Source organism: Schistocerca gregaria, chromosome 2, assembly GCF_023897955.1.
Source record: "Schistocerca gregaria isolate iqSchGreg1 chromosome 2, iqSchGreg1.2, whole genome shotgun sequence".
In the NCBI taxonomy this organism is placed as follows: domain Eukaryota; kingdom Metazoa; phylum Arthropoda; class Insecta; order Orthoptera; family Acrididae; genus Schistocerca; species Schistocerca gregaria.
Genome location: NC_064921.1, coordinates 491,715,038 through 491,730,866, shown reverse-complemented (window position 1 = coordinate 491,730,866; position 15,829 = coordinate 491,715,038). Strand labels below are relative to the sequence as shown.

The 15,829-nt window shown below is 45.6% G+C and overlaps 1 protein-coding gene across 1 annotated transcript in view; it reads right to left on the bottom strand.

The window, feature by feature from the left end:
• Positions 1–15,596, bottom strand: part of LOC126336195 (chymotrypsin-like elastase family member 1) — a 64,883-nt gene extending 49,287 nt beyond the window's left edge. The window contains exons 1-3 of the mRNA XM_049999702.1: positions 15,523–15,596; positions 13,138–13,201; positions 2,552–2,702 (exon numbers count right to left, since the gene is read on the bottom strand). Coding sequence (XP_049855659.1) covers positions 2,552–2,702; positions 13,138–13,201; positions 15,523–15,573 — 266 coding nt within the window. The 5' untranslated portion in view covers positions 15,574–15,596. The remainder of the gene's footprint in view (positions 1–2,551; positions 2,703–13,137; positions 13,202–15,522) is intronic.
• Between the last annotated feature and the right edge of the window lie 233 nt (positions 15,597–15,829).

Sequence of the window (15,829 nt, the reverse complement as noted above, 5' to 3'; positions counted from 1 at the left end):
CAGAGAGGACAAGGACGGAAATAGAAACAGTATACGTGCTTTTCAAAGTACTATCTCAGCACTCGGTCTAAGTGTTTTACAGCAAAAAACAGAAGGCCTAAACTTGAACGGCTGCGTAGGGTTTCGCACTGTATAGCTCCTACAACGACGCCACTGCCTTAGCAATGCGTCACTTTGTTCAGGGACTGTAGAAGTATGTTATCTCTGGTCCAGAGTTAGGGTCTGGAATATCTCTGACTGGTATCTGAGACGAACTCTGACTGCTCTCTGAGACAGGGTTGAAATTAGTCGTGTTGGATAGTTCAAATGGCTCTGAGCACTATGGGACTCAACATCTGAGGTCATCAGTCCCCTAGAACTTAGAACATCTTAAACCTGACTAGCCTAAGGACATCACACACATCCATGCCCGATGCAGGATTCAAACCTGCGACCGTAGCGATCGCGCGGTTCCAGACTGTGCGCCTAGAACCGCTCGGCCACACCGCCCGACAGTCGTGTTGGACTGGTGACTTAGTAAACTTGTCTTTATAGACAAAACGACGATGGCAGTTCTCATCAAATCAGTTTTTGAATACAAGAGTTAACAGTATTCATACAGTTCTGTCAATGAAATATTTTCTTTAGCGACCGTGCCTAATTGCTTGGCAGTCATCCTTCGCTTGGACGATGCAAGCGACGAAAGTGGATATTTTTTCGTACCTTCGAGACAAGAAGAGGAAAGACAGCATTGCAGCCAGGATGGCCAAGCTGTTTTGTGTGCAATGGCCTAATGCTGCACTCACTTAGTTTAGCTCAGTTCACTGCCGGAGATCAGTATTTATTTTTGAAATGTCAGTTAGATTGAAGCTGCTTAGCCCAATTCATTCGTGGAAAGTAAGTGTTTCTGGCAGTCTGTGGAGACATACCAGTGATTTCAATCAAGTCATTTACACAAGTTTTTTCTGGCATTTTGCTGGGATATGTTTGTGGTTACATACTCATCCGCTTCATTCAGTGAAAACATCATTTTTTCTTGTAGTTTTGGAGGCACCCCTATAGTTTCAGACAGCGTCCTTAACCGATTCGTTCAATGAAAATTTTACTTGCTGGTAGTTTCTGGAGGCTTTTGGTTTCAACTTACAGTTTGTGCTTTCAGCTTACAGTTTGTGGAGGCACAACTGCAGTATCGGTCAGGGCGCTCACACGATTTGCCTAATGAAATCAAGTATTTATGGAAATTGAGGAGATATGGTTTTGCTTTCAGGCATCACTCTTAGAAGGGAACCTTGCCATCGCACCCCCCTCAGATTTAGTTATAAGTTGCACAGTGGATAGGCCTTGAAAAATGAACACACATCAATCGAGAAAACAGGAAGAAGTTGTGTGGAAGTATGAAAAAATGAGCAAAATATACGAACTGAGTAGTTCATGCTCAAGACAAGGAACATCAAGGATAATCTGAGATCAGGAGCGCCGTGGTCCCGTGGTTAGCGTGAGCAGCTGCGGAACGAGAGGTCCTTCGTTCAAATCTTTCCTAGAGTGAAAAGTTTACTTTCTTTATCTTCGCAAAGTTATGATCTGTCCATTCGTTCATTGACGTCTCTGTTCACTGTAATAAGTTTAGTGTCTGTGTTTTGCGACCGCACCGCAAAACCGTGCGATTAGTCAACGAAAGGACGTGCCTCTCCAATGGGAACCGAAAGCATTCGATCGCAAGGTCATAGGTCAACCGATTTTTTTCACAGGAAAACACGTCTGATATATTCTATATGCCACTGGTGACGGCACGTGCGTTACATGCCAGGAATATGTTGTCGACCCACCTAACTTGTACACTTGGCGAATGGGTAAGAAGATTCTTCTACCTTGCCCGATTTAGGTTTCTTTGTGGACGAGATAATCATAAATAAAATAAGACATATGAAACTTTCCACTCGGGGGAAGACTCGAACCAAGGACTTCTCGTTCCGCAGCTGCTCACGCTAACCATGGGACCACGGCGCTCTTGAGCTCAGATTGTTCTTGATATTGCCTATTTTGCGCATGGACTATTCAGTTTGTATATTTTGCTTTTTTTTCGTAGTTCCACACTACTTCATGTTTTCTCGATTGATCTGTGTTCAGTTTTTCAGGGCCTATCCACTGTGCCAACTTATAACTAAATCTGAGGCGGGTGCGATGGGGTGGTTCCCTTGTTAGACTGCTCGCCTAATTGTAACGGGTGTTTCTTGGTTAAAAAATGGCTCTGAGAACTATGGGGCTTAACATCTTAGGTCAACAGCCCCCTAAAACTTAGAACTACTTAAACCTAACTAACCTAAGGATATCACACACATCCATGCCCGAGGCAGGATTAGAACCTGCGACCGTTGTAATCGCGCGGTTCCGGAGTGAGCGCCTAGAACTGCGAGACCACCGCGGCCGGCGGGTGTTTCTTGTATTCTCTGAAGGCACGCTTGTGGTTTCAGTCAGTAGACTTCCACGATTCGTCCAGTGAAAAAAGCGTTCCTTGTAGCTACCCATGCACCCAATGACAAGGAGCGTGTGTGGTGTGAGGCAGCGCACTTACCCGGAGAGACACTGTGCGGATGTGAGCAGCCACATCTCGGTGAGCAGCGTGGCGCCGCACGTGGCTGCCCCATCGTCGATGTTGAGGTAGGCCGCGTGAGGGAACTGGCCGCGCACCGCCTGCCCGCCGCCGATCAGCCGCCCCTCGCCTGCTGCAACACATAGGAGACAGCAAAGTATGTAGTAGTTGTTGTTGTTGTTGTGGTCTTCAGTCCTGAGACTGGTTTGATGCAGCTCTCCATGCTACTCTATCCTGTGCAAGCTTCTTCATCTCCCAGTACTTACTGCAACCTACATCCTTCTGCATCTGCTTAGTGTATTCATCTCTTGGTCTCCCTCTACGATTTTTACCCTCCACGCTGACCTCCAATGCTAAATTTGTGATCCCTTAATCCCGCAGAACATGTCCTTCCAAAAGATCCCTTCTTCTAGTCGCCAAGTTGTGCCACAAACTCCTCTTCTACCCAATCCTATTCAATACCCCCTCATTAGTTATGTGATCTGCCCATTTAATCTTCAGCATTCTTCTGTAGCACCACATTTCGAAAGCTTCTGTTCTCTTCTGGTCCAAACTACACTCCTGGAAATGGAAAAAAGAACACATTGACACCGGTGTGTCAGACCCACCATACTTGCTCTGGACACTGCGAGAGGGCTGTACAAGCAATGATCACACGCACGGCACAGCGGACACACCAGGACCCGCGGTGTTGGCCGTCGAATGGCGCTAGCTGCGCAGCATTTGTGCACCGCCGCCGTCAGTGTCAGCCAGTTTGCCGTGGCATACGGAGCTCCATCGCAGTCTTTAACACTGGTAGCATGCCGCGACAGCGTGGACGTGAACCGTATGTGCAGTTGACGGACTTTGAGCGAGGGCGTATAGTGGGCATACGGGAGGCCGGGTGGACGTACCGCCGAATTGCTCTACACGTGGGGTGTGAGGTCTCCACAGTACATCGATGTTGTCACCAGTGGTCGACGGAAGGTGCACGTGACCGTCGACCTGGGACCGGACCGCAGCGACGCACGGTGGCACGCCAAGACCGTAGGATCCTACGCAGTGCCGTAGGGGACCGCACCGCTACTTCCCAGCAAATTAGGGACACTGTTGCTCCTGGGGTATCGGCGAGGACAGGCGTGAATGGAGGGACGAATGGAGACGTGTCGTCTTCAGTGATGAGAGTCGCTTCTGCCTTGGTGCCAATGATGGTCGTATGCGTGTTTGGCGCCGTGCAGGTGAGCACCACAATCAGGACTGCATACGACCGAGGCACACAGGGCCAACACCCGGCATCATGGTGTGGGTAGCGATCTCCTACACTGGCCGTACACCTCTGGTGATCGTCGAGGGGACACTGAATAGTGCACGGTACATCCAAACCGTCATCGAACCCATCGTTCTGCCATTCCTAGACCGGCAAGGGAACTTGTTGTTCCAACAGGACAATGCACGTCCGCATGTATCCCGTGCCAGCCAACGTGCTCTAGAAGGTGTAAGTCAACTACCCTGGCCAGCAAGATCTCCGGATCTGTCCCCCATTGAGCATGTTTGGGACTGGATGAAGCGTCGTCTCACGCGGTCTGTACGTCCAGCACGAACGCTGGTCCAACTGAGGCGCCAGGTTGAAATGGCATGGCAAGCCGTTCCACAGGACTACATCCAGCATCTCTACGATCGTCTCCATGGGAGAATAGCAACCTGCATTGCTGCGAAAGGTGGATATACACTGTACTAGTGCCGACATTGTGCATGCTCTGTTGCCTGTGTCTATGTGCCTGTGGTTCTGTCAGTGTGATGATGTGATGTATCTGACCCCAGGAAAGTGTCAATAAAGTTTCCCCTTCCTGGGACAATGAATTCACGGTGTTCTTATTTCAATTTCCAGGAGTGTATTTATCGTCCATGTTTCACATCCATATTTGGCTACACTCCATACAAATACTTTCAGAAATGACTTCCTGTCACTTAAATCTATACTCGATGTTAACAAATTTCTCTTCTTCAGAAACGCTTTCCTTGCCATTGACAGTCTACATTTTATATCCTCTCTACTTGGACCACCATCAGTTATTTTGCTCCCCAAGTAGCAAAACTTCTTTACTACTTCAAGTGTCTCATTTCCTAATATAATTCCCTCAGCATCACCAGACTTAATTCGACTACATTCCATTATCCTCGTTTTGATTTTGTTGATCTTCATCTTATATCCTCCTTTCAAGACACTGTCCAAACCGTTCAACTGCTCTTCCAAGTCCTTTGCTGTCTCTCACAAAATTACAATGTCATCGGCGAACCTCAACGTTTTTATTTCTTCTCCATGGATTTTAATGCCTACTCCGAACTTTTCTTTTGTTTCCTTTACTGCTTGCTCAATATACAGATTGAATAACATCAGGGATAGGCTACAACTCTGTCTCACTCCCTTCCCAACCACTGCCCCTTTTGTGCCCCTCGACTCTTACACTCCTGGAAATTGAAATAAGAACACCGTGAATTCATTGTCCCAGGAAGGGGAAACTTTATTGACACATTCCTGGGGTCAGATACATCACATGATCACACTGACAGAACCACAGGCACATAGACACAGGCAACAGTGCATGCACAATGTCGGCACCAGTACAGTGTATATCCACCTTTCGCAGCAATGCAGGCTGCTATTGTCCCATGGAGACGATCGTAGAGATGCTGGATGTAGTCCTGTGGAACGGCTTGCCATGCCATTTCCACCTGGCGCCTCAGTTGGACCAGCGTTCGTGCTGGACGTGCAGACCGCGTGAGACGACGCTTCATCCAGTCCCAAACATGCTCAATGGGGGACAGATACGGAGATCTTGCTGGCCAGGGTAGTTGACTTACACCTTCTAGAGCACGTTGGGTGGCACGGGATACATGCGGACGTGCATTGTCCTGTTGGATCAGCAAGTTCCCTTGCCGGTCTAGGAATGGTAGAACGATGGGTTCGATGACGGTTTGGATGTACCGTTCACTATTCAGTGTATCCTCGACGATCACCAGAGGTGTACGGCCAGTGTAGGAGATCGCTCCCCACACCATGATGCCGGGTGTTGGCCCTGTGTGCCTCGGTCATATGCAGTCCTGATTGTGGCGGTCATCTGCACGGCGCCAAACACGCATACGACCATCATTGGCACCAAGGCAGAAGCGACTCTCATCGCTGAAGACGACACATCCCCATTCGTCCCTCCATTCACGCCTGTCGCGACACCACTGGAGGCCGGCTGCACGATGTTGGGGCGTGAGCGGAAGACGGCCTAACGGTGTGCGGGACCGTAGCCCAGCTTCATGGAGACGGTTGCGAATGGTCCTCGCCGATACCCCAGGAGCAACAGTGTCCCTAATTTGCTGGGAAGTGGCGGTGCGGTCCCCTACGGCACTGCGTAGGATCCTACGGTCTTGGCGTGCATCCGTGCGTCGCTGCTGTCCGGTCCCAGGTCGACGGGCACGTGCACCTTCCGCCGACCACTGGCGACAACTTCGATGTACTGTGGAGATCTCACGCCCCACGTGTTGAGCAATTCGGGGGTACGTCCATCCGCCCTCCCGCATGCCCACTATACGCCCTCGCTCAAAGTCCGTCAACTGCACATACGGTTCACGTCCACGCTGTCGCGGCAGGCTACCAGTGTTAAAGACTGCGATGGAGCTCCGTATGCCACGGCAAACTGGCTGATACTGACGGCGGCGGTGCACAAATGCTGCGCAGCTAGCGCCATTCGACGGCCAACACCGCGGGTCCTGGTGTGTCCGCTGTGCCGTGCGTGTGATCATTGCTTGTACAGCCCTCTCGCAGTGTCCGGAGCAAGTATGGTGGGACTGACACACCGGTGTCAATGTGTTCTTTTTTCCATTTCCAGGAGTGTATAACTGCCATCTGGTTTCTGTACAAATTGTAAATAGCCGTCCGCTCACTGTATTTTGCCCCTGCCACCTTTAGAATACTATACTCTTTAGTATACTCTAAGAAAACAATAAATAATGAAGCACAACGAAGCAATTATCCTGATTGGGCCGGAAATCGGTAGACGTGTTGGATATACAGGGTGGCCGGAAATTCCCGTTACAAACTTCTAGGACATGTAGAGGGCAGTGAGTACAGAACATTTTGAATAGGAACTCCTCTCCGGAATCGTATCATTTCCGTTCTACGACAGTTTCAATTCAGATGTGTACCTCGTCAACGTCTGCTTAGGGCAAGCGAAACGTCTTAGAGTTCCCTGTCCTGGTATGCAACAGGGTAGACACGATGACGTGAACTATGTCAAACGATCCCCAGATGTCACTTATTGTCTGCTTTGCTGTGAGACCGAGTCAATACCTGTCCATCACCGATAGAGGAAACATAGTGCAGTACACGTTTGCAGAATACACAGACACGCTCCTTGTGTATGGAGAAGCTGGAGGTAACGGAAGAGCTGCTAGTCGGCTGTATCACGAACGTTTTCCCCACCGTCACACTCAATCGCACAAACTGCACAACGGCTACGAGAAACGGGTACCTTCACCGTGAGGAGGCAGGACTACGGTGCTCCACGACGACGCCTCACTCCCGAATTTGAAGAAGGTGTACTGCGTCGCATTGAAGATAGCCGTCAACGAGTTCGCGAACCATTGCACGTGCAATGGCTATTAGACACAGTACAGTCTTGGACGTCCTGCACAAGCAACAATTATATCCGTACCACTTACAAAGGGTACACGCTGTGGGTCCAGCAGACTTTCCACAACGCGTCGCCTTCTGCACATGGTTCCTGCACCGCTGCATCGACGCGCCCCTGTTTCCACGTCGACTTCTCTTCACAGATGAATGTAGGTTCACAAGGGATTGTGTTCTGAATGCTCGAAATAGCCATGTCTGGGCGGACGGAAACCCTCATGCCACGCATGTTCAGGGGTTTCAAGACAGGTTTGGAATTAACGTGTGGGCAGGTGTTTTGGACAGTCACTTGATTGGACCATACCTCCTTCCATCCCAGCTCACGGGTCCCGCATACTTGCTACGGAACACCCCATCAATAATAGGAAAAGAAAATGCGGAGGGCAGGACGTGTTAATTACTGCGAAGCCTGTGCATGAACACTCTGTATGCATTCGACACCTCGTGCAGTACAGTATTCGACGAAGGTTGTTGTGGAACTACTTACAAGGGAATCTCCCCATCGTACCCCTCTCCGATTTAGTTATAAGTTGGCACAGTGGATAGGCCTTGAAAAACTGAACACAGATCAATAAAGAAAACAGGAAGAAGTTGTGTGGAACTATGAAAAAAAATAAGCAAAACATACAAACTGAGTAGTCCATGCGCAAGATAGGCAACATCAAGGATAGTGTGAGCAAAGGAGCGCTGTGGTACCGTCGTTAGCGTGAGCAGCTGCGGAACGAGAGGTCCTTGGTTCAAGTTTTCCCTCGAGTGAAAAGTTTACTTTCTTTATTTTCACAAAGTTATGATCTGGCCGTTCGTTTATTGACGTCTCTGTTCACTCTAATAAGTTTAGTGTCTGTGTTTTGCGACCGCACTGCAAAACCGTGCGATTAGTAGACTTCTAAAAAAATGATGAAAACATAAGAATTTGTCTCATAAACTGCAACAATTGCATGCAACAGTTTCACAGTCGCACAGTTTTCCCTGGATTTTTCCGTGTGCAGTTATCTCGCATCGCACTGACGGACGGACAGATAATAATTGTCAGAAAATAAAAACTTAAACTTCTTACTCAAGGAAAGACTTGAACCAAGGACCTCAATTTTTTTCATTTAAAAATCTCATTTTGTTCGCATTCGTTCATTGCATCTGCTCGGGGCAGACCTCGTACGACATCCGTTTAAGTTCGTTGTTGATCGAGTAACTCTATTTTTATTACAGAGGGCTGCTAACCCTCTAACCGAACACGCTGAGATACCGTGCCGGCTAGGACCTCTCGTTCCACAGCTGCTCACGCTAACCACGGGACCACGGCGCTCTTGTGCTCATACTATCTTTAATATTGCCTATGTTGCGCATGGACTACTCAGTTTGTATATTTTGTTATTTTTTTCGTAGTTCCACACAACTTCTTCCTGTTTTCTCGATTGATCTGTGTTCAGTTTTTCAAGGCTTTTCCACTGTCCCAACTTATAACTAAATCTGAGGGGGTGCGATGGGGAGGTTCCCTTGTTAGTGTGACATTCCGTTTGGTAGCTAACATGTCGGAAAATCTACATTTGAGTGCTTGTGATGGTGGTCGAGCAGTCGATCAAAGTGTCACTACTGTGGTCCAGTAATGGGTGTGTAATAAGGTGTCATCCCGCGATTTGAAAACGTCGCTGATTGTGGAAATGCTATGCGAAAGCATGCCGGTGGTCGCAGACGGACCACCACACCACAAGATGATCGATACGTAGCTCTCGTGACGGAAAGGCACAGACACCCCACTCCTAGACAGGTGGCTGCCGGTACACGTGTCTCAGCCAGAACCACTTCGCACGGATTCAAGCAAGCTGGCTTGTATGCTCATAAGCATGTTAAATGCATCCCACTTCAAGCACGGCATCGTCAGAAAAAGTTCGTTGGTGTAGGGAGCAAGTTGGTTCGTGTCAGCAACTATGGTCCACAGTGATGTTCTATGATGAAATCCGTTTCAGTGTCAGAATGGAGACAGGGGGGAACACGTTACGCAACACAAAATGTACATGTCCTAAGCGTTGCGGTGTAGTCATCCATTATGCACATGGGTCGAACACCGTTCTATTTTTTCGCGCGAGGTACCGTTACACAACAGCGTTATTGCAGGGAGATTATTCTGTATCATTTCTGTCTGTTTAGGGATGCAGTAGATCCATGTTTTCTGCTTAAGGAAGGCCATGGCCGCCCACACAGTGCTGTTGAGCAATCGGAGACAATGTAAGATGGAGATATGGGATGTGAGGAATGGTCTACTTATTCCCCGCATCTTCATAGCATGGTTGTGATGCTCTTGGCAGACATGTTTCCCAACAAAAACACCTCCTCCCCGAACAATGCAAGAACTGAAAACCATATTGAGAGAGGAATGGGACCTGTGGCGGGTGCCGTGTGAAAGCACGAGAGCACGTGAACATCCTAACTCTCGACACGTTGCGAATTTATTGGTTATTTGTCTTTGAATGCTGTTAAACGTAACATAGATGCTGCAATCTTAAAGATACGGCTCTTATGTCTACCGCGCTACTGCTGCTCTAGACTTCGTGAAACTTGGCATCAGGCTCACGAGCACACCTTCAGTTGTGCACAGTTTAAGGAATTTTTGCGCATGGGCAACTCGCGTGACGTAATTGCCTTATGGACCAAATACATACGGGTTTGATATACAACATGCACGGATCACGATGAGCACAGCTAGCCCTTGCCTCTCAACTAGAAGTTTACGTCAGTGCCACCAGATGGTAGCACACTGTGGCAGACGGTTGTCTCCGTTCGATTCTGCATAAATCCTGCTAGGCGATAGCACACGCCTCAGATATGATAATTCACTCATTATACAGTAAAATTAGATCCAATGTCAGTGTATGTTAAAGTTGTACTGACGTTAAACCAATTTTGTGGTTTTCTGAATGGAGTATAGTATATTAAGTTATGAATCGTACCACGCAGTAATCCAGTTGAGGCGCTGAGAATGTAATCACCGTCGATTGTGAGACTGTAGCATTTATTTATGCTTCCGAAATCTGTTGATCTTATGGTGAGTCAGGTTTATCTGTCCTGCAGGCCCACACTGTATACATGAAAGTTCACCAAAAGCGGTATCACTGCTTTCTCTGATGTTCCCTTAAATGTGGGACCGACGGCTGTATGCTTTAGGCCCTTATGGATCTCAGCGCCTCATTTGTATTCTTATCAAGTGACAAAAATAAATGTCGTGTGACTAGGGCCTCCCGTATGGTAGACCGTTCGCCGAGTGCAAGTCTTTCCGATCTGACGCCACTTCGGCGACTTGCGCGTCGATGGGGGATGAAATGACGATCACTGCTTTCTCTGATGTTCCCTTAAATGTGGGACCGACGGCTGTATGCTTTAGGCCCTTATGGATCTCAGCGCCTCATTTGTATTCTTATCAAGTGACAAAAATAAATGTCGTGTGACTAGGGCCTCCCGTATGGTAGACCGTTCGCCGGGTGCAAGTCTTTCGATCTGACGCCACTTCGGCGACTTGCGCGTCGATGGGGATGAAATGACGATGATTAGGACAACACAACACTCAGTTCCTGTGCGGAGAAAATCTCCGACCCAGCCGGGAATCTAACCTGGGCCCTCAGGGTTGACATTCTGTCGCGCTGACCACTTTTTCGCTTTTTTGTAAATCTCATTTTGTTCGTTTTTGGTCGTTGTATTTGTTCGGGGCGGATGTCGCATGACACTTGTTCAAGTTCGTCGTTCATCCATTCGCTCAGTTTTTTTGTTACAGAGGACAGATATCCCTACTACCGAACACGCTGAGCTACCGTGCCAGCTGATCACTCAGCTCCCGGGGGGCGGACATCAACTGACCATGTTGGTAGACATTACTACTTCAATTTAATCATTTCCACAAGTGGCAGTTTGTGTTTGGAGTACTGTGCGGGAACCCGCTTTCGTGTTTAGTATAAACATGAACTACGTTTTATCTGTTTTAAATGCTAACAGAAAAATAAAGCTGTGAGAACGAGTCGTGAGTCGCGCATAAGTAGCTCAGTCGGTCGAAAAGTGAGCCGCCAAGGAACTAGGACCTTAGAGAACAGATCCTTTGATTGAGAGAGTGACGAAATCAAATAAGCGTGACTACCAGCGAACATTTAGCAAGAAAGTGTAGAGTTAGCACAAGTTGTGTGGGTGCAGTGTAAGAATAGCTGATTTTCAACCTGGAAGTAAACTCGTGAACTAATACGTCTATTGGGGATCATGTACGTTTGTCCGAAAAAATAAAGAGAAAGAAAACTTCCACTCACACAAATATGCGAGACAGAGAGTTCCGAAAGCTTACACATTAATTCGTTATTACCCTAAACTGTACTTAATTATGTACAAAACAACAAAAATCCACAAAAACAGTTCTGTCCTTTATCAGATAAGTTACACAGCTTATTATTATTATTATTATTGTTATTATTACTGTTGTCATTGTTATTGGCAGTGGCTGTAGTTGTATGAACTTGTTGATAAGCATAACTGTTGTACAGCAGATGCTACTAATTTCACACTCTCAAATTTATCTGAATCTAAAAATTTGTGAACACTCAAAAAGTATACTCACGAGCCGTCACTGAGTGGGGCGGTATTCCCCAAAGACTCCTCAACAATTTGTTAGCCAGCCTGAATAACAGGTGAAAAATGTTCGTTAGTTCCAGAGGAAGACATATTCGTTACTGAAAGACTGATATCAAACTTTATGTCGCCGCTCTGACCTGTGTCAAACATGGTCGCTATTTATGTCTGTTATCCTGCTTTCCCAAGTGGTGAAATCTGTACCATTTTTGGTTATAAATATACCACTGCACCTCTATTTTGTATGTAATGTGTTTCATGTCGTCCATCATCTCGTGTTACTTTTCCTGTCCAATAATGCCTCTGTTCTTAGCTGCTGTTAAGAAGTGTATTTCAGATTTAACATGAAGAGTCGCACTAGCTGAATCTCAGTCAACTGGGCATAACAAATGAAGCAGAGATATAGTGATCCTTTGAAATGCTATGCGTAGTAAGCTCACAGTGTCTGTGAGAGGTCATAGATGGTTCCTCAACATGTTCCCGATTCCACTGAGAGCGGGTAGGCAGGGACATCGTGTCTCGTATACATAATACATGATAAGTTTCCTTTAATTTACGTCTATGGTCACAAACATTTTATTAACAGATTACCAGTTTCGGTCTCTAATGACCATCATCAGATCTGTTTCATAAAAACAAAGTCCTAATGTAGTGCAGCCATAGTGGCATCGTCAAATGTTAAATGCGGGATCAGCACCAGCATCGTCAAATACATATAAATAACATCATATGCACGAGTTATGTTGTTAGTAGTACTAGTGGTATCGTCAGATGTTAAATGCGGGATGAGCACCAGCATCGTCAAATAAATATATATAACACCACATGCACGAGTCATGTTGTCAATAATACTACTGACAACCCGCATTTAGCATTTGACGATGCCACTATGGCTGCAATGCATTAGGACATTGTTTTTATGAAACAGATCTGATTATGGTCATTAAAGACCGAAACCGGTAATCTGTTAACAAAAAGTTTGTGACCATAGACGTAAATTAAAGGAAACTTATTACATATACAGATCACTGTTTTTTCGCGACGATGTCGCAGCTTGTGAAACATAATACATGAATTCAGGCCAATGACAAGGATACTTTGCGAGATGGAATATTCCATTTTCCGAAGTGACAAAACGCTTTATCTTTATCATGACAGGTGCTTCTGCCATTAAATTACTTGCCAGTGCGTAAAAACAATTAACCAGACGAAAACGTGAGTTACTATATTTCACACCACACAGGCCATAAAATAAAAGGCATTAGGCTATTATTTTGTATCAGATTCCGTATGGACCGTAAGTACTTACGAGACTGGAGTTTCGTCCATGGATGTTGATTAGGTTGATATGTTTCACGCTTTGGTGTTTTTCCCTGTAAAAGAAATATTTTCATTAAGACTGGCAATGGACGAAATTTTCTGATACTTAAAATGTGGAACATGTCAGGGAACCATGATTTCGAGGACTCCGTTTACATAATCATCTTGTGAATGTTTGAGTCCTTCTAGTTTCCGTAATTGCTAAGGAAATTAGAGAGAAATTCCGCCTTAGGCAAGACATCTTTGTAGTTTTACTTTCACCCAGCTATATTCACTGAGTTTGATTATTTTACTTCTCACATGGAGCTGTTGGATATTTATGCTAGTAGGTTTAGGTCTACTAAGCAATCTACAACTCGTCATAGATTTTTTTTTCATTGATGATGTGGTGTTTTTACTTTTTGTGTCAGATAACAATCTTATTTCTTGCGTTTTCGTCGTTACACATTCATTTAGTACGATTTCTTGCCAAGCACAGAGTTTCCGCCGCCACTGACAGCAGCGTAATAGAACGCTCTACAGCCTACAGAAAAGTTAAAAAACATAATGAGAATATAAACAAACAATAAAAACAGGTGATAAAATGCTGACATTGTAAAAAAACTGTAAAATACCGGAAAAGTGTGGAATTTAAAATATGAAAACATGGCGTTGACGATGCGGGTGAAGACACACAGTAATTAGACAGGCAAAATTAAAAAAAACAAAAAACAAAACATGGCGACAGTCTGGTTCCTGTTCACACGAGATAAAAAACACAACTAGCGACAGTATCATGGCTGTTCGCAACACTGACAGGGGATGCACGACACTGAACATTCACTTAAAACAGCACTATGGAGTCGACACGGCGGCAGATGGGGGCGGGGGAAGGACCTGGACTGATGAGGGGGAAAAAGGGGGGAAGGCGAGGAAAAGGAAAAAAATGGGGGGAGCCGATGGAGGGAGAGGATATAGAAAAAAGGTGGGCATGGTGGACACAAGAAGGACTGGGGAAGACAGTGGAGGGGAAATAAAAAGATTTCGGGAGAGAGAAGGGAGTCAGAGAGGGGGTACATGAGGAAAAAAACAGGATGGAAGAAGGGGAGAGGGAGGGAGGGTGAGGTGCGATTCTGTCAAGTAAGCCTATGTTTTGCCAACTCCAGAGAATTATCGTCTCGGAAAAGGAAAACACATCCATCAGTTTGACTCACTTCTTATGAAAACCTGGAGAATTTCCGCAGCAAGAGAAATCTTTTTCAACAGAGAACAAAGAAAGAAATAAACAAATGCAACAAGAACAATAAACAGAAGTTTAGGTTTATGGGTAATGATGCAAGAAATATTAAAAGCTTCAAATGGCCAGCAAACAACGAGAATATAGTGGAGTTTGTTTCTTGAATTATTATAGAGCGGAATAATTGGCAAAAGGTGACTGGATTGGCTGTCAAAAATGTAAGGGAGTCAGAGAGGGAGTACATGAGGAAAAAAACAGGATAGAAGAAGGGGAGAGGGAGGGAGGGTGAGGTGCGATTCTGTCAAGTAAGCCTATGTTTTGCCAACTCTAGAGAATTATCGTCTCGGAAAAGGAAAACAAATCCATCAGTTTGACTCACTTCTTATGAAAACCTGGAGAATTTCCGCAGCAAAAGAAATCTTTTTCAACAGAGAACAAAGAAAGAAATAAACAAATGCAACAAGAACAATAAACAGAAGTTTAGGTTTATGGGTAATGATGCAAGAAATATTAAAACCTTCAAATGGCCAGCAAACAACGAGAATATAGTGGAGTTTGTTTCTTGAATAATTATAGAGCAGAATAATTGGCAAAAGGTGACTGGATTGGCTGTCAAAAATGTAATGTTTGGTACCACGAAGTTCGCATCAGTGCCCAAGGGAAGAATTGCTTTTTATGTGGAAGATGTCAATGTTTAGAATTGTGCCAAGAAGTGATAAAACTGTGGCCGACATGTGCGGGGGTTGAAGTTTCATATAAGCAGAACATCTGTAGCTGAAGATACGCAACTGCGTTTGCCAGATCACAGAAAGCCATTACTATTCCTTGCATTGTTGTATCTGTTTTCAGAACACCTAATTGCTCTGTTGAGTGGTCTGAAGTCACAGTTGTAATATCCTAATATTTTTCTGTGTACGCTGAAGCATATAGCGACAATGATTATAACTAGAGAAACCTAAATCATGGCAGTAGCTTCTCACAGAGTCAAAATAGTTATAAGTTCCATGTTTTGCTACTGTCATCATTATATAACTAATATAGACTACTATACTTACATATGGTTACGATTATTACTTCTCTTCCAACTTTCGCTTCGTAGGCACAATAAAGAAGTGAAGCAGCTAGAGATAGCGTTTGCTTCTGGTTGGGCCAACCCACCTGACCGACCGCTGTTGAGACGAGTAGCATCCACAGCAGTAGCTGCTGCATGACGAGACCGGCACACGACCCTCTCACCTAACAAATGTTTTCTAAAATGGAGCAATAAGTAGGTTGTGTTGCAATTCCAGACGTGAGCACACAGATATCTTTTGTTATCAACACCGGTGGATCAGTCAACACAAATAATCTATTTATCTTTTGAATACGGATTGATCAGGCTTACCTGTTATCTAAGTTATAATTCAGACTACCTCATTTACGTTAAAGGATGAGTATATGGAACGTCGAATGTAGTTCACTGCGG